This window comes from Populus nigra, chromosome 3, assembly GCF_951802175.1.
Source record: "Populus nigra chromosome 3, ddPopNigr1.1, whole genome shotgun sequence".
Lineage (NCBI taxonomy): Eukaryota > Viridiplantae > Streptophyta > Magnoliopsida > Malpighiales > Salicaceae > Populus > Populus nigra.
In genome coordinates, this window is record NC_084854.1 from 21,118,986 (window position 1) to 21,140,382 (window position 21,397).

The 21,397-nt window shown below is 33.4% G+C and overlaps 2 protein-coding genes across 3 annotated transcripts; one reads left to right on the top strand and one right to left on the bottom strand.

Moving 5' to 3' along the window:
* Positions 1-2,516: 2,516 nt before the first annotated feature.
* On the top strand, positions 2,517-6,577 carry LOC133688406 (FCS-Like Zinc finger 14-like). Of its 2 annotated transcripts, XM_062107883.1 has the most exons (3): positions 2,517-3,074; positions 3,231-3,402; positions 6,033-6,577. In XM_062107883.1, the coding sequence occupies exons 1-3, from the start codon at positions 2,822-2,824 to the stop codon at positions 6,193-6,195; spliced, it is 588 nt and encodes a 195-aa protein (XP_061963867.1). In that variant the 5' UTR covers positions 2,517-2,821; the 3' UTR covers positions 6,196-6,577. The 2 variants fall into 2 exon arrangements, with proteins under 2 accessions (XP_061963867.1, XP_061963866.1); XM_062107882.1 differs by having other exon boundaries at positions 2,518-3,402.
* A 5,637-nt stretch (positions 6,578-12,214) lies between these two features.
* LOC133689846 (biotin carboxylase 1, chloroplastic) lies at positions 12,215-21,397 on the bottom strand. Its single transcript, XM_062109914.1, has 17 exons — positions 21,152-21,397; positions 20,981-21,042; positions 20,090-20,412; positions 19,543-19,684; positions 18,324-18,422; positions 18,090-18,146; positions 17,373-17,444; positions 17,166-17,255; positions 16,078-16,137; positions 15,508-15,693; positions 15,312-15,404; positions 15,147-15,228; positions 14,668-14,774; positions 13,521-13,596; positions 13,143-13,189; positions 12,958-13,020; positions 12,215-12,561 (listed from the first exon to the last, which is right to left on the bottom strand). Exons 2-17 carry the CDS (start codon positions 21,023-21,025, stop codon positions 12,514-12,516), a joined length of 1,590 nt encoding a protein of 529 aa, XP_061965898.1. The 5' UTR covers positions 21,026-21,042; positions 21,152-21,397; the 3' UTR covers positions 12,215-12,513.

The following is a 21,397-nucleotide window of genomic DNA, read 5'->3' on the forward strand; positions in this document are numbered from 1 at the left end:
ATAACCATCTAGTAGGTGGTCGGTGGTAAGAACTTGAGGCTAAGATGTTTGCTTTTCTTGTGGTTTCAGGTTCGAGTCTTATATTTGTTAATACGATGACAACTGAAAACTTATATGGATTAATCGAGATGCACGCAAACTGACCCATACACCCACGCTGATAAAAAAAAAACACAAGAAATATTCTTCTTTTAATTCACACTTGCAAATGTTACTTTCACAACAAGAAGTAAGGATGACATTAAAAAAAATAAGACTTTTTTTTTTCTTGAGACAAATGAAAGACAAGTAAAGGAGAGAAGGTAAGCTAACGTACCATTTGAGAAAACAAGGAAAAACAGAGCACAGAAAAATGAAAGAGCTTCTCATGGCAAGGGTGCAGCACTGACTGTGCATTGACTAGGAAGATCTTAGCATTTGTAAGTGATCAACAATGGAGTATCTCATTGAAGTGTTTATTGTACATCACCAATAAATTTCTTGCTTTTGTAAGAGTACCAATGAGTTTCTTAGTTAGTTAAATTGATAAAATAATTGAGACTTTTATCAAATTATTATGGATTAAATTTTCTTCAAAGGAGCGGTGAAAGGGATCAAGGGAGCAGGTTAAACTATATATTAAAAATTAAAGTGATATTTATTTGATAATCTAACTGTTTTCAATTACAGAGATGAGCTACATTGTTTCTTCTGTATATTAATTTTAGTAACTTTGTGTTTGTTAAAAGTAATAATGTCCTGAACTCCATTAACAAAAGCAAGTAAATATATAAGATTTCACACTTTCTTTAGCAATGTTTATCATGTGCTTCCAAAGGAGATGGATTTTTATACTTTCCACTAGAATTTAATAAAAAAAATTTCTTATTAAAAAATATTAATATATAAATAAGTTGATTTTATCATGTTTATGTTGATATCAAAATTTAAAATATCTCAGGTTTGCTAATTAAAGAATCCCTGTATCCATCTCAAAACTAAAACTTTAAAAGATCTTTATGAATTAAACAAAAAAAATACTTTTTTATAACAAAAATCATTGTCTACATATAAAGAAATCATAATAGAATAATTTCAAGTTTAACTGATTATATCGTAAGTTTGTTTTTCAAAAATCACCAATTCAAGTATCATAAATTTTAGAATCATTAAAGATTTATATGGTTTAATTAAGATACACATAAACTGATCTAGAAATTATAATTAAAAAAATCCAATAGAACAATATTTCTTAAAAAAAAAAAAGTCCTGCAATAAACTTGGGCCCGACACTAATAAATCATTAACAAAGAGAAAAATTCACTGTCCAATTCCTATTAATGGAAATCCAGCTAGCAACACTAAAAAAGGGATTGATTGTACTTGCCTCATTCTCTTATAGCTAAAGACGCTAGATAAGTGAAATGGAGGCTGGATTCGGTTTTTCCTTATACTGAAATGATATGGGATAACTTGATAAACACCTAACTTTGAGATCGGGAAAAGAAAACAGAAAAAACCTATTATGCTTTCTTTTAAAAGGTAAATTAGTGATTCTATTGTGTAATAAAAATGTAAAGAGATTGATTTATTTCATTTAATTTATTGATGATATATTATTTAAGTGTTTGAAATTCATTTTGTGTGTGTGTGTGTGTGTTTTCTTTTTTTTGTATTTTTAGAGCTGTTTATGATTATGAAATGTGAAAATTTGTTGAATTTGATGAAAATTAACGAGTTTATAATGATTTTGTGTAGGTTTTTTTAAGTGGATCAAAATTTTGAGTTTAATTTTTTTATAGGAAAAATTCTGTATAAATTTTGTTAAAATTATAAAAATTTTAACTCTCCAAAATTATTCACTAAATTAAATATTAGATTAACAAAGTAAATAATAAATATTATAAATTTTTTTTTGTTAGATTTAGATGGAACAATATCCTCACTAGTCACTACTCCTCTAACTTAATCGGTCAAATTGGTTAATCCAGTTATATGAACCGGTCAACCGATTCACACAAATACTATGATTTTATAAAATTTTTTTTCAAATATATTTTGAGTCAAAATATATATTTTTGTTCAATTTATAGACTAAAACATAAATTTTAATTAAAATATCAAAAATTTACTGTTATATAATAGCTTGCCTCTGTTTATCAGTGTCAATCAATTAGTCAATATAACTGACTATTATGAAATAGTTGACCGATTTATCCTTATTAATAGAATTTAAATAATGTTAGAGTTCTGAATTACAATATTAATTATAATTTTATAATGAATTTAAAACATAATATTTAATTAAATGTCACTATTTTAAAATATAACAATATTATAATTAAAAAAATTATATTATTTGATGGAAACTTTTTACTTCTTTAATTCTTTTTATTTTATATATTAATTACCCAATTTACCTAAGAAAACAGTAATCACTTACTACTAGGTTGTTTATTATAGACAAATAATAATAATGATTGATTATAATTCAATCAAAATAATTATTGCTACACACTGTTTATATTCCTTTCTCCACTGATAACCACAGGCGTTAAAGCCTATCTCTCTACAAGGCAAGTAGAGAGTTGTCACTTTCTCTCTCTAAAAAATCTCTCCCACAAATTTAGCCTCTAAGAATCTCTCTTTCTTGCACTTCACTTCTCTAAATTTTGCACTTGTTTCTCTCTCTAGAACCTCTTTTACTTTGAAATTAATATCTCTCCGTTAAATTCTCTCTTCCATGTTAGGTACACTTGTGAATACTCCAAAACCCTTTCTCTCTTTATAACAGCAAACCCTTGTCTTGAATTTTCAAGAATTCAAGATTTGAGGGTTGCCCATGTCTCAGTTTGGTCTGAAAATGGAGAAAAAGAGACCAAGAATCAGTCTTTCTTTGTTTTCAACCTTAACCGAGACCTTTTCAGTTGCCAACAAATCACCTAGGTCTTTGGAGAATGGTGGTGCTGTTGGGTTAGGAATAGTTGCTGCTATGGATGAGTCAGATAAAGTTTCTGACTCGGCTTTGTCACCAAGATCCAGTCTTCTCCCAATTGTTTCTTTGAAGAAACCTGCTTCTTATTTCAAAGAAGGAGGTATTGGGATGTCGAATCTTGATAAAGATAGTAGTGGTGGTGGTTTATTTGTTGTTGATGAGAATGATGAGAGTTATACTTGTGTTATTTCTCATGTTGGGAATAATGTGATTAAGCAGAGTGTTTGTTATGGTGACGAGGTTTGTATTGATCCAGGGAATGAGTTTGATGTTGGTTCTGGACTGGTTTATGCTGCTTCACCACCTGTGAGCATGCCCATGAATGCTGCTGTTGCTGCTGCTAGGAGGGAGTTTTGGAGCAAGGATTTCCTGAGTTCTTGCTATCTCTGCAAGAAGCTGCTTGAGGGGCTGGACATTTTCATGTACAGGTACAAAAATGATTGCTTTCTTGGTTTAATTTTAGTGGTTAGTCACGTGTTTGGAATTGTGTGTGACTAGTGAATTGTGTGAATTCTGATTGATTGGATATGCTTTTTGTTTATGGATTGTTGTTTGACTTTGAATTGCTGTGATATTTTGTTGTTTGAAAAATGCAAGTTCTTGATTGGCAATAGATTAATAGATTTTGATGGGATAACAGCCAATGGATTCGTAGGCAAATTAGTGTTGGGACAAAATCTTGCTTACTCATGTTCTTTCAGTCATGACTGCGTCGTCCTGTTTTGACTGAAAACTTCCACGTACTTAGAAGATGGTTATTTTGGATTACTTTTTCATGGAAAATGTGGACACGAGATAGTTTATGCAATCGTAAAATCGATCAGGTTTCCTGTACAAGCAGAAAAATGATCCATTCATGTAGAACATATTTATGCTTGGATTTCTTTGTTCTGAAGAACACGTGGTTATGTAGAACATATAATGTTTGGATTTCTTTGTTCTGAAAAACATGTGGACTAGAAATGGTTAATATGATTGTATTATCAATCAAAGATGCCATACAATTGGAACAGTAATTGAACTGGTTTAAACAAGTTCAAAATTAGCTGCTTCGTTGTCTGGTTTAATAGCATTTAAATCTATCTTTGTATATTTATTGTCAGGCCATTTAAAATTAGTGACTTGGGTCAATGCACCTTATCTCAGATATTTTGATTCAAAATGGTATTATTCAACACTTATTTGGGGTTCCGTTGTCTTCCTGAATTTCATATGTTTTAGGCTGCATTTAGGAATTTGGAAAGAATTGTTCATCAGTGATGATGCTCTTTCAATTCGTACAAGAGTCTTGACACACTGGATGTTTAAAATAGAACCCTGCAATCTCATTTTGTCTTTCATTTTCTGCATGTACTTTGAGAAAATGTTGAAATAGAACATTGCAATCTGATGAGTGCAAATGTGACACCATGAGTTTCATTACTAGGTCAAATGATAAAATAAAGCAACTTTTTAGTCAAGTTTATGTTATTAAGTTACCTCTAAAAGATTATATGCATCAGACTTCGGTATGAAATGGGCATAAAGTAATCAGGATGCACTTCTCTATTTTAGTTGAGACAACTCCATAAAAGTAGGGCCAGCTAAGCCATTTTGGGGGTTGTCCAAATTGATTATGGTTGTAAAGAATGATGAAGACATAAAACCAGAGTTGGGGTAGAAAGGTTGTCAACTTACATCCATTACTTGCATAAACAACTGAAAAACCTTTTGTTGAAGCCATTATTTTGATGCAATGTTAAATTTCTTAGCATGTTGGCTTGAGTGGGAGCCTTTGTGGTAAGGGCTTTTTCCTTACAGCAGTCCAATGGTTCTTGTTTCATCTATAGAGAACTTGGGGCCATTATTGAATCATTATCTGGTACAAGTTGTTGGTGCTAAGCTGTGTACTTCTCGTAAATTTCTTTGGACAAAAACACTGCTTATTATTGTTGTTAGTGCCAATGAGCAGTTTCTATCTGGCTAAGTTGTTTTATCCTTTACAAGTTTGGAAAGTCAATATCTGAGTATCTGTCTGAGTTGTCACAGCAAAGCTGTTTTCTCCTCTTGAAGTTTCCTAGGAAAAAAAACAAACTGCTCGTTTATTATTATTATTATTATTATTAGTGACAACAAGCTGTTTTTCTCTCCGGTCTTTGTTTTTTAAGTTTGGAAAGTTAATTATCGAGTATTTAGTGTAAGTTGTCAGAGCTGTGCTGTTCCTCTCCTCTTGAAGTTTCCTGATGCAGAGATGGTGCTTATCTAGTATAATCGGTACTGGTCATTAATTTATTTCCATATTTACTGAAGCATGCCAGGCGTGCTTCATGTAAGCATTGACAAGGATATCTTTCCTTCTGGTGGAAAATATGCTTTTTTAGGATTAGGTTGACAGATTTGTTATTCGTTGAACACTGTCAATTGCAACTTGGCGAAAGTTAGAACAGTCAATAACAGCTTGGTGTTAACTAGGAAACAATTATACTGCTGTCATGGTGACCAAATGAAGCATTGGTGCCTTGTCAACTATATACATGGGTTTTTCTTTTCAGGAATTATAAAAATATCAGCAAAAGCACCTTGATGGCTCTTTATCCCTACATTGCAGGACTTGAAACTATATAATATTGTCTGTCTTATGGGATGTTTTCCAGCAACTATACTAATTTCAAATATTCAATGAAATTTGAATTGCTGTCTTCATGATGTTTTTGGTTCTTGGTGACAATTTATAAAACAAAGGCAAATGTTGTAGCTTTTAAAAAAAATTTGAGGTTGGGATTAGAATTTGCTCGGAATTTGGGTGGTAAGGTCTTAGCTGTTAAAAAGCGTATTGGTTATTCCGTTCCCTAAATTTAAGTTAATAAGTTTCACTTTATTTTGGGAATTATGTTGTAGTAGAAGGCCCAAATAATTCTTGTTTGCTTATGCATGTGGGCCTGATTCTTTTGGGGAGGCTTTGTTAGGATATTCAACTTGAGCCTCGAGAATTTTCAGGGATAAATTTTTCTCGTTCTCATTTCTCATATCTTACACTCATTTTCCACTGCTAAAATAGAAATGGGGTCCTTGTTTGCAGGGGTGAAAAGGCATTTTGCAGCCCAGAGTGTCGTGACAATCATACCAGAAACGAAGATTTCAAGGAGAAATGCGGATCTGAAGCTCGGAAGAAACAAGAGTGCTGCTCTGTATCGCCCAGCTCTTCTACTCTGTTATTTTTTGCTGGAGTAGCTGCAGCATAGAGTATTTTACAAAAACACCAGTATCTGGTAAATAAAAGGATAGTAAAGAATATGAAGGATATCCCTAAAGATAAACTGCCATTGATGGCATGGAGATGCAGTAGACCTGAGTTTTTAAGAGGGTTAGAGCAGGTAGTCTCCACACCTTAGATTGCAAGAAAGATTCTTCTGAGATGGGAGAATTTTATAAAGGATTATAAGTTTTCTTAATCCAAAAAGGGTATCATATATAGACTCGAGTTTTTCAATGTTACTATTATTACCCCTTGGGCCATGGGTGCAAGGCAATTTAGTTTAATAATTGCTATGAACTGGTATGCAGATTCTTGAAGCAATATCATTCAATATAAATTACTCTATAAGCTTTCAAATTGTTAGTTCATTACTGTGTGTTTTAATTGAATTATATGGATTTTTTTCCCATTATTTTAAAGCCTGCAACATCTTTACCAAATTATTGACTTATTAGGCTGAGTAAATTTGATTTAGATTTGTTTACTTGCTGAGTTTGCCCATGCTTTCAAGTCCCTGGTCATTTGAAAATTGAGATCCCTTTTCGGCGCATGAAGATGGATTTAGGTAGTGTTTTCCTACATGCTCCTAGTGTGGTAAGGATTTAACTTCAGCAACTCACCATTAACTCCCTCAAAACGACAAAGAATGGTTGCTAAGCTGGTCAACCTGACTCCAGCAGAGTCAGCAGCCATGCAACCCATCCATCTGTTTGAATGTTAGAAAATAATTTTTATTTTAATGTTTAGAAGTATAATAAAAAATAAGTTGGAAAATACTTTTTAGTGTTTGGTTATGTCATGCAAAATAGGTAGGAAAATAACTAATTAATATATATTTTTTTTAATTTATTAAAATAATAAAGAATAAATCTTACAAATTAAAAGGTTGAATGAGAATTAAATTGAAAAAAAAAGTATAATTTCATAAATTATCTCAAATAAAATAAATAATAATCAAAATAATAGAGATCAAATTTAAAAAATAAAAAAATAGAAAGATGAAAAAATTAAAATAATAATAATTAACATTTCATAAATTATTTCAAATAAAATAAGTAACAATCAAAAGAATGAGAACCAAATTTGATAGATAAAAAATTTCAATTAAAAAATAATAAGGGAAAAACAAATGATAATTATAAAAATAAGGACCAAAATTAATATAAAAATTAAATTTTAAGGGATGAAATTGAAAAACAAATATTTAAAACAAAATATATATATATAGCAATCAAAAATTTGAAGACCAAATTTGATATAGTCAGCAAATAATATGACATTTCTAAATTTTTCACAACTTTCAGAAAATGTTTTCTGCTCAAAATAAAAAGGAAATACTTTTCTAGAAATCAAGCTAAAGTGTTTTTCATTGACCAGAAAGTGTTTTCTGTTGACTAACTTTTCTAATGACAAATAAACACAGGAAAATTTAAAAAATAATTTTTCAAAAACTAGTTTTTAAAAAACAAACACAACCCTAGTAATAATTTTCACAATCCTTTTATCTTTATAGTGGCCCGAAAACCTCGAAGGATTGTTGCTAAACTGATTCATCCCGACTCAAGTTTCCAGCCATTTCACAACTATAATGATCCTAAAACTAAAACCCAACACCTGATGCTTTCAAGAATACCGAGTAAAGAAACCATCTAGGTGATGGTCCAGTGGTAAAAGCTTGGGACCAAGAGGTTTGCTCTCTCTGTGGTCTCAGGTTCGAGTCTTATGGTTGCTCATATGATGGCCACTGGAGGTTTACATGGTCGTTAACTTCAAGGCCCGTGGGATTAGTCGAGGTGCGCACAAGCTGGCTCGGACAACCACGTTAAACTAAAAAAAAAAGAATACCGAGCAAAGGCTATGACACTATGATGACTGACGTCAGATACACAAGCATATGTCGAGGACCAGAGAGAGCTAATCTTCTATCAAATGCTACCAGAAAGAAGAAAAAAAAAGGAGTTTTGCATGGCCATGGCACCATGTAAAGATGGACATATAATTGGGATGCAAAACTACAATATTGCCTGTGAGCTTCAGATAAAAGGGAATTGATTGAGAGCTTCTTGAGAAGCAGGATTGATTGTTGTAATAGGTATACAGTTTGAACACAATCCCAACCTAGAAAATAAGGTTTTCTCAAAGATCTGATTTGAGAAAACTTGTAAAGATTTTAGTTTTGCTTGTAGAAATTAATTTGTAATTATTTTTTTTCTTTTTTGTAGTACACTTTCACCGGCTGGTAGGGTGGGAGATTTTAGGATGTAATTGGGCTTGCAATAACATATGATTCTAGACAATTAAGTGTAGGTATGCAACAACTAGATGAGAATCTACTCTAGACAGATTACGTGGATGGGCTAGCAGATATATTTATGAACCAATGAGACTGGTTTAGGCCCAATAGGAGGTCTGGTCTTGCCAGATTAAAATAACGGCTCAAAAAGATCATGATTTTAATCCGATCGTTGGATCGCGTTTAAATTTTTACAAGAGTTTTCGAAAGCTGTTTTCTTTAAAGTAACATGAAATTGCTACTCCAGTTATCAGATTTTTAGATTTTGAAAATCTCGACCCGGGCCTCCAGTTTTGACAACTTTTATGGATTCCGTTATTATTTTTAAATTTCATGCATCTCTCCTTTATGCTTTTGGATTTTTAATTTTATTTCAAAGTTAAAGTAGGGTTTAGTCTATTTAAAACTTTGTAAACCTTCCGGAGGATCATTCATTAAAAGAAAATAAAACCTGCGAACTTGGAGTTCTTATCTGCTATTTTTTTTGCTTATTAAAATTCTTGTGTTCTTTTTTTATATAAATATATTAGTAACTTATTATTTTCTAATAATATTTTATTTTAAAATATTTTATTAATATATTATTAAAGTGTTATATCATTTTAGGTTTTAAGTCCTTCATGGAAAATAATTTTTTATTTTTTGAAACTAGTTCAAATCGAATGATTTTGGTTCGTGTTTTTTTAACAAAAACAAGTAAATTGCCTCACCTTTTATTAAGTATGTTTAGGAGTGTGGTTGCGGTTGTTTTTTAAAGTGTTTTTTATTTAAAAATGTATTAAAATAAATTTGTTTTTATTTTTTTAAAATTATTTTTGATATCATCGCATCAAAATAATCTTAAAATATTAAAAAATATTAATTTGAAATAAAAAAAATAAATTTTAAATTTTTAAAACACAAAAAAAAACACGGAAAAAAAATCTAACCACAAATTCCAAAAGGGATAAAATGTGAGCAATTTCAACAGATTAATAAATGCATCACAACTGCTTGAGACATTAGGTATAAAAAAAATCTGTGCCCCTCACTCATTTCAATAAAAACATAAACACTCTAAATTCAAATACATGTCGACACAGGAAAGACTAAACAAGAAAGTTGTAGTCAAAGTCTAACTACAAAAACGAGTTCCCAGGAGTGTCGCTCCCATGAATACCAGTAACGACAGAAGAATCAAGAACAAAATAAAAGTAAAACAAGTATGCTGATGAGATCAGATGGGGGAGAACATTCCAAGCTCCAAGCATTGGCTTTGATATATAGACTAGGGACACAACGAAGAGACAAGAGATGAAGATGCAAGGGGGACGTTGCGACTTCCATGAGAGAGGAAGGTAGACCGGAGTGGGAGATCGCGAGAGAGAAGAGACGATCTGGTAGTGTGTTTAGGGTGGCTGAGGTTTTTTTAATAGGTTTTTTTCGTTTTTTTTTTTTTGGGTTCAGTTTTTTCAATCATTTTTTTTCGATTTTCTTGGTTTTTTTTGCTACGGACCTCCATGCATATTTATAATTAAGAGATGACATAAGTACTAACTTCGTGTTACTAATCCTGATAATTAAAACTAGGTATAATCTTCCAAACAACTCTTAGTGCTCCTATATATATATATATATATATATATATATATATATATATATATATATATATATCCAAGATAGCCCATTCCATATATATGATCATGATCACTTGTCATTTCAATTCCAAATAATTTTTGTTTTCGATCGGAAATATGCATTACCACCACCACTAGAAGGAAACTTCTGCCGTCACTTTTCCTTTTCCTTTTTCTTTTTCTTAATAATAAGAACTGTGGAAGATACTGATGCTTAGGTTATAAATTAATGGACACTTACAAAAACAAAGCAATGCATAATATATAGCATGGCCGTATAGTGATGACGGCTCAATTAACCCTAATTTTGGTGATTAAAAAAATGAAAAAGAAATGAAGGAAAGGACGAAAGGTGCGGTCATCAAATGTGGAGCAATGGAAGTGGTCGCAGCATATCCTGTGGAAGATGCTGCCATTGCTAACCCATAGGAGAAGGAACCCACGTTCAGTGTCCCTTTGCCTCTCGTATAAAATGATCTCTCCCTTCCTTTCTCTTCTCCAACACCATACCTTAGCACAATATCTAGAGTGAGCTATATACGTGCTTGAAGATGCTCATCGCTAGTTCTTTCTCTTAGCATGAGTGCTTGTCCCGCCATGCACCCTCACCGTACGGCATGGTGGGCGGTGCCTGAGTATACAAGGTTACGGATTGTTACAGTACTGGGTTAAAAACTTGGGAGAGAGCCAATTTCTCTCACAGGGCAACCTCAATCCTTTGGCATTTTCACTTGGAGAGGATCTCGATCTATCGCTTGCTCCATGCCATGATTATTATTATCTAGAGGCTCAGCTGAAATTAAGCCTTAACGTCATGAAGACAGAGTTGGATCCTACTGTTTGCTTGTTCTTGTTTCTATCCTTAATTTAGTTAAATATGTAAGGAAACTATATATGGTGTACCGTTATGTGGGTTTTTCTTCCTTTTTTTCATGTGGGAGTGTTTATTTATTAAATAATTAGCAGTACTGTATCGATCTATATTAGAAGGAGTTACCATGCAGGATTCTTGCAACATCAATTGTAGTGTGAACTTCCATGGTGTCCAAGCTCAAGCTTAACGTTTGAAGCATGCGTGCGCGTGTCTTTTGTTTCTTTAAATTTAGTGTTTGCATCGAACGGCAGGTCAAGTTTTCCTACTGTGATTAATTTCAGTTCGTCGACTGTGGCTCAGATGTGCAATAACCCCTTGATTCTCTAATGTTGATGATCACTTAAACTCATCTCCTCGAGATTAGCAAGTCATCTTCAGATCATAATTAAAACATTTTCTTTTTTAAAAAAATAGCACATTCCAAAAAAAAGTTTTAGAAAAATAGCTGGGATGCACGTAAAGTTAAGAATAACACGATTCATAAATGGTTGAAAAAACAACTCAAAAAATAATTTTTTAAAATATATAACTTTTTTAAATAACTGAGTCATTATGCTCTTAGTAGTAATCCATATAAATCTTAATAGGGTTTCTTAACTTATTATGTTAATTAATAATTATCAATAAAAATATTAATGTAGTCCATTTAAACTTTAATATATAGTATTCCTTAGTAAGTAAGTTAGTTATACTCAATTTAAATTTCATTAGGATTCCTTTTAATTAATAATTATAAATAAAATTTTGAAAAACCCCAACAATCTCCTCCACACTTGTAAATTGAGTATAGGCTCTAATATCAATTATTAGACGGTCTTGGATTTATCTTTTCCTTACACTTATAAACTTTATGTTTAGAAAAATTATTTTTTTTGAGTTGCACTGTTAAAAATTAAATTTAATATCATCTCTTAAAAAGATAGTTGTGGTCAATTTAAATCTCAATAGTAGATTAATTAATAATCATGGATAAGAATTTAAAAATATATATTAAAATTTAAATGGATTGGTATTGAGAATAAAATTACGTTGGTTATTAATAAAAAAATAAAAATTGTTGGGTGGTTTATCTCCTTTTCAGAAACTAAATTATAAGGTGAGGTTTTTTTCCTCACAATTATTTTTTAAAAAAGGCGGACAGTCCTGCAGAAACTTTCCTTGCCTTGCCTCAGGATCTCATGGGATATTTAGAATGTGATAATCTGGTGGGACAAGAACATGATAGAGCTAAATTTCTCCCTTCATTTCAACAAATTTCGAATCAGTCTTGACTAAAAACATCACCATCCAAGTATTGTATGAGCAAGATGAACTTTACCCCATTTTCATCCCCAACTAAAAGGAACACATACAGCATACATCAAAATTTCATGAATAATTCTCCCGTGTCTGGCACGTTGAAATTTACAAGTTCTAAAGGAAAGGAAAACGAAAGCTTCCAGCAGATTCGCATAAGAACCTGGCCTCTTAACTGTGCTTGAAAATTAGCTGAAGATGGTTGCGATTTGAGAAGTGATCTATTTATGCGGCTGAATTGGTAAACTGTTTGGCTGGTATGATTTGTTGTGGCTGCAGGCACAAAAGAGGAAAAGTGAGCTGGGAACACCTTAAGCATATATCAGGATAGAATTCAAGAAGATGAAAGAGACCACGAAGAAGCTTATATCTAAACCAAACACTGTAACCTGAAAGGAAGAGGGGGTGGGGGGGGGGGGGGGGACGACAACAAAAGGCATGATTCTGAACGGATGTGGAAGTCTGGGAAGAGCATAAGCATTTAACAACATGCTTTGACTCTAATACCATAAGCAAGAACCGAAAGGACATGGAGGTCAGTTTAATAAGTTTGCTGAAGTGAAACCGAAATGAGGTTCATATTAACTGAAAATGTGCAGTTTTAACCAAGAAAACCACCGTGCCCCAGGCCAATTTTCAATGATGAATGGGATTATATCAGCTTCTTACCGCTGCCAACTCCTTTTCATGCTTTGGAATGAAAGCGGTATCAACATTTCCATTTTTGAAGTCCTGTCAGCAAGGGGGCATATGAAAAGGCAACATAGATCCAATCAGTTCAAGGTTCAGACAAAATACATGGGGTTTTTTCAGTAAAATTCATAAATAAATTTGCAAATTATAGTTTTCCTAACCTCAATTTCAAGGATAAGTTTGTGGTAATCTATAGTCGTCGGAACTCCTGGATAGAGAAAGTGAGAGAGATTGATCAAAAATTAAAGAAAATACAGATTCTAAGAACAAAAACAAATCACATCTGTGAAAAAAAAATTAAGAGATGTGCTTGATTGACCGAAAAGCCACAAATGGCATGTCTACTCTGCTGCAATTAGCAGCAGACTGAAACAAATCAAAGGATAGTGGTAGTTTACAGCAACCCTGTGTGGATAGTGGCTCACCAAACTAATCAAAAGGATGAGCCTCAGAAGAGGTTAGCATTGCCACTATCTCAAGTCAAGAATTAAAAACATGGGTACCAGTGCGGGGCACCTTTCAAATTCTTGGACACTTACCAGTAATAATAGTGTCATCAAGAGCCCTTTTCATTCGCTCAATTGCCTTTTCTCTTGTTGGAGCCCAGACAATAAGCTGCAATATGTTCCAAATGTCACAGTAATTAAAACCATATGATGAAGCCAATTGCTTTCAGTAGTTAGATAAGCTGCCATACATGGTAGCTTTAAACTGCAAACACAATGCATCCAAGCATCAACTACAAAATTGACATGAAGGGAAGGCTAATGTCTAAGGAAAAAAAAAACACTCTTTGTTATGTCTCATAGATACACTTTTATCCTTGACAACAATAAAAAATTGAAAACATCTAGCTTAAGCAGGAAATCCATCGAAATGATGTGTCTTCCAACTCCAACTATATTCTGAATTTTTTAATCCCTATGTTCATTAGGACTCCAGTTAAAACTCCAACTTAACTCTAACTGCCTACGATGCCTTTAAAAATTTAGAAACAACTGATATTTAACCCAAACAACCACTTCAACAAACCTCATCTTCATGATTTAGATCTTTTGGTAGAACGATAGTTCCCAATCTAGTGAAGGAAATGCTAGAGCACCCAGCACAAAAATGTGGGCCTGACAGAATCACATGAGCACAAGCTCAAGGAAATGAAACAGATTTCTGAGACAGCAAACAAGTCTAACGATAGGATAACAATGGTTGGCTCAGATTTCATGTAGACAATCCAACAAAAAACGTTTTGAGCTAATAGGTGGAAACGCCCACACAACTCATTTTACAAGTCTGTACCAAACTTTGTGCTTGGGCAGTATGGGGTTACATAATAAAAAACTAGTGCCTTTCTGTCACCAGCATACAACTTCAAAAAGAAGAAGAAAATCAACTTAAATTGATTAACAAGGAACCTAAGCATCTAGAAGTAAATTTATCCAGATAGAATGTGGTGGGCACCATTCTAAGAGAAAGAAAGTGGCCAAACCAGACAAGTGTGGGACTTATCATTATGTCCATGGAGTAAATTTCAATGTGTTGTCATTAGAACAGATGCAGCTAAGCAGTTACAGAATGTAGATATGCTCCCAGTAAGCAAAAAACAATCACATTGAGATAATAACATGAATGCCCCTTTTCACATGGCCAAAAACATAAAGAAGAACAAGGAATTGTTATTTGACAAACCTTTCCAAGTAGGGAATCATAGCTTGGAGGAACAACATAATCAGGATAAACATGGCTATCCATTCTAACAAACGGGCCTCCAGATGGCAAATATGCTGTTATTCTCCCTGTTTGTTTAGAAGGAAAAGAGCACAAATATTACGAGCGGCTGGATAATTATGAAATATGTTTTCAGGGAAAAGAAAATCAATCACAGTAAGATGAATGAAATTTTCATAATTCAACCAAAAGCAACACCAATAAAATCCAGGAGTTGTGTGAGATGAACAAACATTAAATAGATAAACTAGGAAATGCAATAAACCTCATGGCTTGTCACCTTAAAAAGATTAGACATTGGGCGTTCAAATAGGAAGGATAAAACAGAGTTTGGGTGGAAAAAGGCACGCGCAATAGCAACTAGAAAAGTGGTGATGAAGATGATCAAATCGTAGTAATAATTTAACACGAATGTAATGTTCAGCACAATGTAGACATACCAGGCCCAGGTCGGAATCCCTTAAAAGCATCTTCTGCATTGATACGGCATTCAATTGAATGTCCTCTAAGAACAATATCTTCCTGCAAATTGAAATCCAGAGAACTATCAAACAGATGTACAAGCATGGGGCATAAATTCTTCTATTTATCCTTTGTTCCAATACCTGTTTGTATCGAAGTTTCTCTCCCATGGCTACACGAATTTGTTCCTCAATCAAATCAACAGAAGAAATCATTTCAGTCACTGGATGCTCCACCTGCATTTTTTATTTTATCAAAAGAAAGAACTACTAATCACCAAGATAGGGTTTTTATCAACACAAGAACAGAAAACTAAATCACTAATCGCTTATATTTAACCTGGATTCGAGTGTTCATTTCCATGAAGTAGAAGGAACCCCTTTCATCCAAAAGGAACTCAACCGTTCCAACACCAATGTACCCTATGGATGCTGCAGCTGAAACTGCTGCATCACCCATGGCCTTCCGTAACTCAGGAGTCAAAGCTGGAGATGGTGCTTCTTCCAACAGCTTTTGGTTACGTCTCTATATAAGAGCCATATTCAACAGAACCATTACTTCAAATATGCTAGGTCTACTGCTAAAAGTAAACATGAAATAACAACCACAACAACAAGAAAAAGAAAGGGAGAAACAGGATGGGGATCCCTCCCAGAACATGTGATAAAACTTTTATGCATTCTATCTTATGATTGAACATGACTATGCTGAAACCAAACCTCTCAGCTTCCTTAAAATTATTGATGCTCATGAAGTTATTACCAAGCTTTATGGATTCCCTAGAATTGGTTTTTAATGTTGAAAATGAAAAGCTGTCTTCTTTTCTGTGAACGGTCCAACAACCTTTCAGGAATAGCTTACAAATGGGAACCCATTGTGATAGTTGCAAGATAAGAAAGTAAACAATACCTGAATACTGCAGTCTCGCTCACCAAAATGAACAGCATTACCGAATTTGTCTGCAAGAACCTACCAAATCAAATAATGTACCAGAATGATTCAGAAGCTTTCACATTGATGTTGGGAGTAAAAGGATATATAAAAAAGGAAAACTGCAATTTAGTATTACTGAACTGAACTATATTATTGACAAATTGAAATTCAGCAGTGTCAGATGTGTTATGAGAAAAGTAAGACTACTTTTATCAACCTAGTTGAGTCACTCAAAAGTCAATAGTGTTTAGACTAATCAACTCAGAAATTGTTCCTACCTCATATCAAATTCAAATTTTCTGCAACGCAAATTTAAGTACTTATTTTTCTGCATGAACAAAAGGACATTGCAGCACATGAATTCAGATTTGGATTTGGATTTATCTTCATCATTCAGCATATTTCATTTCTAGATAGATCATTCACCCACTTATTTATCTTCACCATACAGCATATTTCATTTCTAGATAGATCATTCACCCACTTATTTATCTTCACCATACAGCATATTTCATTTCCAGATAGATCATTTATTCACTTATGCTAAATGCCTTTTACCCTAGATGAATTTATTGTTCAAGATACTCTTTTAAATTATAAAACCCTGGCATCTTCCTTCTCTTCTTGTGATAACTAGTTGTACAGGTTGTCTAAAACAAATGCAGATTCTTCCAACAAGAATTGGATGTAGATTAAATCAAATCTCATTTAGTCCCTGTAGTTTGGCAAAATTAATTAATTAGTCCTCATGGTTTCAAAAACTATATATTTAATCCCTATATTTTTAAATCTATTTAGAACTTAATCCTTTTTTCCCATTTCATTTTTTTCCACTTTTTTTTGCTTCTTTTTTTGTAGAAATAGAGGGGGGGGGGATAAGATGGAAAGATTAATGAGAAAAGACAGCATTTTTCAGAGCACAATACTTCTAAAAGTAAGCATGGTCAACATTGGTCAAAGGACTATTTGATTATATTTTATACTACAGTGACTAATTAATTTGTTTTGATACACTAAAGGGACCAAATTATAATTAATTCATATAATCTCCGGACATAGATTACCTGGAATTCAATGTGTCTGGGATTTTGAACATACTTCTCCAAATAAACTCCATCATTTCCAAATGCAGCAGCAGCCTCACTTTTAGCTTGCTGTAGAGCAAAGGAAGCGAACTAAATTCAACCATAGACAAACAAAAGAATTCACGCAGCATGCTTCATGGAAAAATATCCAACACTACAATGAACAGCTCCACACTAACTTCGTACCTGTAGCAACTTCACAAACTCATCAGGTTCTTTGGCGAGCCGCATTCCACGTCCTCCACCACCTGCCGTTGCCTACAGAACATAGGTTTAATTCAATAGAAGTTTCAATGCTTTTTAATTTTATGCTTCATTTGCTTGGTATTAGAAGATGTAGGGAAAAAAAAATTCAAAATCTCATAATTGCCGGTCCAGACCCTATTTTATGAAATTTCACTCTTGCATATTCTTCAGAAACCAAATGGAGCAACAGTGAAACTATTGAGAATAACTTATTAAAGATGCAAACATATAATTTCAACATGGAATCCAAGTGATAATTTTGGATAATTCCTATTATGGAATGATTTCTGAGATATTTTAATTGATTTTAGTTTTGATGCCTGGCACTATTGTACAAGGTTACTTGGAGTGCATTTTAGCTTTCTTCTCTATACGTGCACATGCACCCACAGAGGAGAAGATTTCCAGCAAAGATAGTAAAGAGCTCCATAAATTGCTTGATGTGTAGCTGAGTGAGAACAAAACAAGTCGATGGCAAGGATGTGATCAAGCAAGAAGCAAGGAGAAAACACTACTCCATCCTTTCTGTATAAATGCTAACTGACATTTGTCTGAGTCTGGAAGGGTAGCAATAGCATATAATGCAATTTCAATGTTGTCACAATCTGTATAAAACATGACTATCAAAGAAGGATGAGTATGAAGGAGATTATTTACCTTGATCATCACAGGATAACCAATCTCGTTGGCGAGCCTTACTCCTTCCTCAGTACTCTATCAACAATCAGTGTACAAAAGTTCATCAGATAACATCAAACTACATCTTCCTATATTATCAAAAGGAGTAAAAGGAGCTAGCCAAATAATTAAAATAAACTTGCAAGACTTGCAATTGTTTTCATGCCAAAGTTTTTTGAATCAAATAGTACAGATAATGGCCAAACATGGCACCTGTAATAAGCCATCACTTCCTGGTACAGTTGGAACCCCTGCCTTCTTCATTGTTTCTCTAGCAGTTGATTTGTCACCCATGACCCTTATACTGTCAGGCTGCACAAATCAAACAATAATTTGCATCTTTTTTCAATTATGCAAGTGATAAACAGCCATAAACATGAATTCATGGTATACTTTCACCAGGTAAAAACTTGATCAATTCTCAATCCAATTTCTTCAAAACATGCCAATGGAGTAACACAGTCAACTTCACCATTTACTGTGCTGAAAATTATAGGTTTCAAGTACAATAAGGAAAGGATAACCAAAACGAAAGAAAAATGTGAGGAAAGTTTTGCTAGAACCATGTATGACTCAGCAGAGGACCTTTGGCAAGTTAGTTTATGAATTTGAAGGCATGACTCAGCATTCAATGAAAAACTTTTGTAAGTTGGTGTATATACTTGAAGACCCAATGTAGCATTTTTTTTTTTCCATGTCTTTGTGCTAAACCTGAGAATTTCATCAACTTTTTGCCATCAGTTTTCTACTACAAAGCCACCTGAGAGTCTGAAACTACTTTATGAACTTTATAGATACACTGACTAACATACAACCCAAGCTGAGATAGAACATGTACCCCATCCTAAAACCTAGAACCATAATGACATTATAGTGTAATTAACCACCTTCCAAACAGAAACAGTCAAGGTTAAACTTAAAATTCAGTGACAGGAAATGTATTTGCCTCAAGAAATTTGGTGAATAACCAAAAAATAACAACCAACTCAGCAATCACAGTTTTTAGCATAAAGATAAATCTTCCCACTGTCTCCACATGCTTTTTACTACATGTCAAATAACTAAAGATAATCACCAAACTTCAACAATCTGCATCATACCATACTAATGAATAAAGATTTACATAAAAAAGGATGTCAGCCACTAAGGGATATTTTTATAAAAAAAAAGATTATAACAATGGTCACCATTAGCCATAACCCCAATTCTGGGGCATACTAGATTGAATTGCTGTTCAAAATCTGTATACATGGTATTCCAAATATGGGATTTTTCACTTATCTATCATAATTGAGAAAGCAGTGATTTTAGCACCTAATTCAACAACAACAAAAAATGTAAAACAATAGTTGACATGTGATAGGCTAAGATCTAGGAGATTATGTATTAATCTCACTTTTTACTACTATTGAGTTTCTTGGTCTCTACTTACATTAGGCCCAATAAAGTTTATGCCATGTTCTCTGCACATTTCCACAAATACAGCATTTTCAGCAAGGAAGCCATATCCAGGATGCAGCATTGTACATCTACGACTTATAGCAGCAGATAAAACATTTGGGATCACTAAGTACCTGTGGAAAAACAGTGAAACATACAAATAAATTCATTATATTCCGAATCTACAACTTAAGAGTATCGTGCATTTGTTATTGAGAAATTCAATGACTAGTCAAGAACCAAATTATTTCTATATAAACATTGCAACTTTCAACAAGCAGGAAAAAAATTATAATCACCAATTTATAAACTAATTAACAAGGGGCGTAAATGTAATCAAACCGCTACCAGCAATGCTTTAATGAATAAGATATGAGGTGAAACATAGAGGGTAGTAACAACTGTTTAAATAAGATGAATTGTTTCAGATTACTGACTCTGAATCGGAAGCTTTTCCTAAAATCCCCCTTACTAGTTGCAAACTAATATCCATGTGTAATGCATGTGACTGATAAAGTAAGGATATTATAACCACTTACGACTGACTGCTGGGTGCTTCACCGATGCACACTGATTCGTCAGCCAATTTCACATGAAGTGCATCCTTGTCTATGGTAGAGTAAACAGCTACACATGGTATCCCCATCTCATGTGCAGTTCGAATAACACGAACAGCAATCTCTCCTCTATTTGCTACCAGAATTTTTTCCGCGCGACATGTAACCCCAAGAGCTCCTCCATTCTTAGCACAGTGACTAACGTGGGCAGTCTGAGCTCTTTGTTTAGGAAAGTTAACCTTATTTCCCATCATAAAGCTGCATTGCGAACTCCTGATTCCACTAGTTTTCCCCATGAATAAACCCTTATGCATTGAATAAATAAACTATTTCAGTATTTGTAACAATCACGGGCTATTTCACTAGATATCACAACCTCATAAAACTAAAAATGCATAGCAGTATCATTGGAATTCTTTAAAACATACAACAACAATGCAGGTTATATGCATCAGACATGTACTTGCTATCACTTATCTTCATATTTCAAAAACATTTTTAATGAAAAATCCAACCTCTGAGCTCATTTACCCTCCTAAACCATCCTCATTATTTACATCACCCCACATATGCTAGCAAAATCATAGAATTGAAATAGCACCACATATCTACAATTCAAGTAAATCACTGAATTGGCTTCAATTCCCAGCTCCACAAATACAAACTAAGCCCAACACTACAGAGCCATCAACCAATACCATCCCCCAAAGAATAAAACAAACAAAACCCAAGACTCATTTCCTTCTAATGAACATTCCAACGCGAACCCATTACAAATCAAACAAAAAGAAGACACGTTTCTAACAAATTAGAACCAAAAACAAGTAGGCAACAGAACAGAAACACAAAAACAAAAGAGCAACAACAACTTACAGGAGTAGAGGTAACAGATTTGCAAACAGGCAACGTAGCCTCCATTTTGGAACCCAAAAAGCCTACAAGATAAATAAATAAAAAACACTTCAAACAGCAACACAACAGTTACATTACTTAAAACATCAAAACAAACATAACTAAATTAGATCATCACTAGATATAGGTTACCTTGAAGAAGAAATGATGGGTTATTTTAGAAGCAAAGAAAGCACGAAGAGAAGGAGAAGGAGAGAGTATTTAAGATAGAAGTGATGGAAGGAAGAGATTTGTTGGGACTTTGGTTTGTGTTGCTGTCTTGTCGATAGAAACGAGGAAATGCGAAGAGAGTCAGAGAGTGTGAGAGATTGAATGCTCCGCCTAATTGGGTTTGGGTTGCCAACCCAAAGCTAAAGAGAGCTCTTTTCTTCTTGACTT

Excerpts from the sequence above, each read along its gene's own strand:
- LOC133689846 (XM_062109914.1), bottom strand. The coding sequence starts at position 21,025 with ATGGAGGCTACGTTGCCTGTTTGCAAATCTGTTACCTCTACTCCT. Across the intron at positions 16,138-17,165 it reads CCAGACACATTGAATTCCAG|GTTCTTGCAGACAAATTCGG; the intron begins GTAATCTATGTC and ends TTGATTTGGTAG. Across the intron at positions 15,405-15,507 it reads AAATGAACACTCGAATCCAG|GTGGAGCATCCAGTGACTGA; the intron begins GTTAAATATAAG and ends TAAAAAATGCAG.
- LOC133688406 (XM_062107882.1), top strand. The coding sequence starts at position 2,822 with ATGTCTCAGTTTGGTCTGAAAATGGAGAAAAAGAGACCAAGAATCAGT. Across the intron at positions 3,403-6,032 it reads CTGGACATTTTCATGTACAG|GGGTGAAAAGGCATTTTGCA; the intron begins GTACAAAAATGA and ends CCTTGTTTGCAG.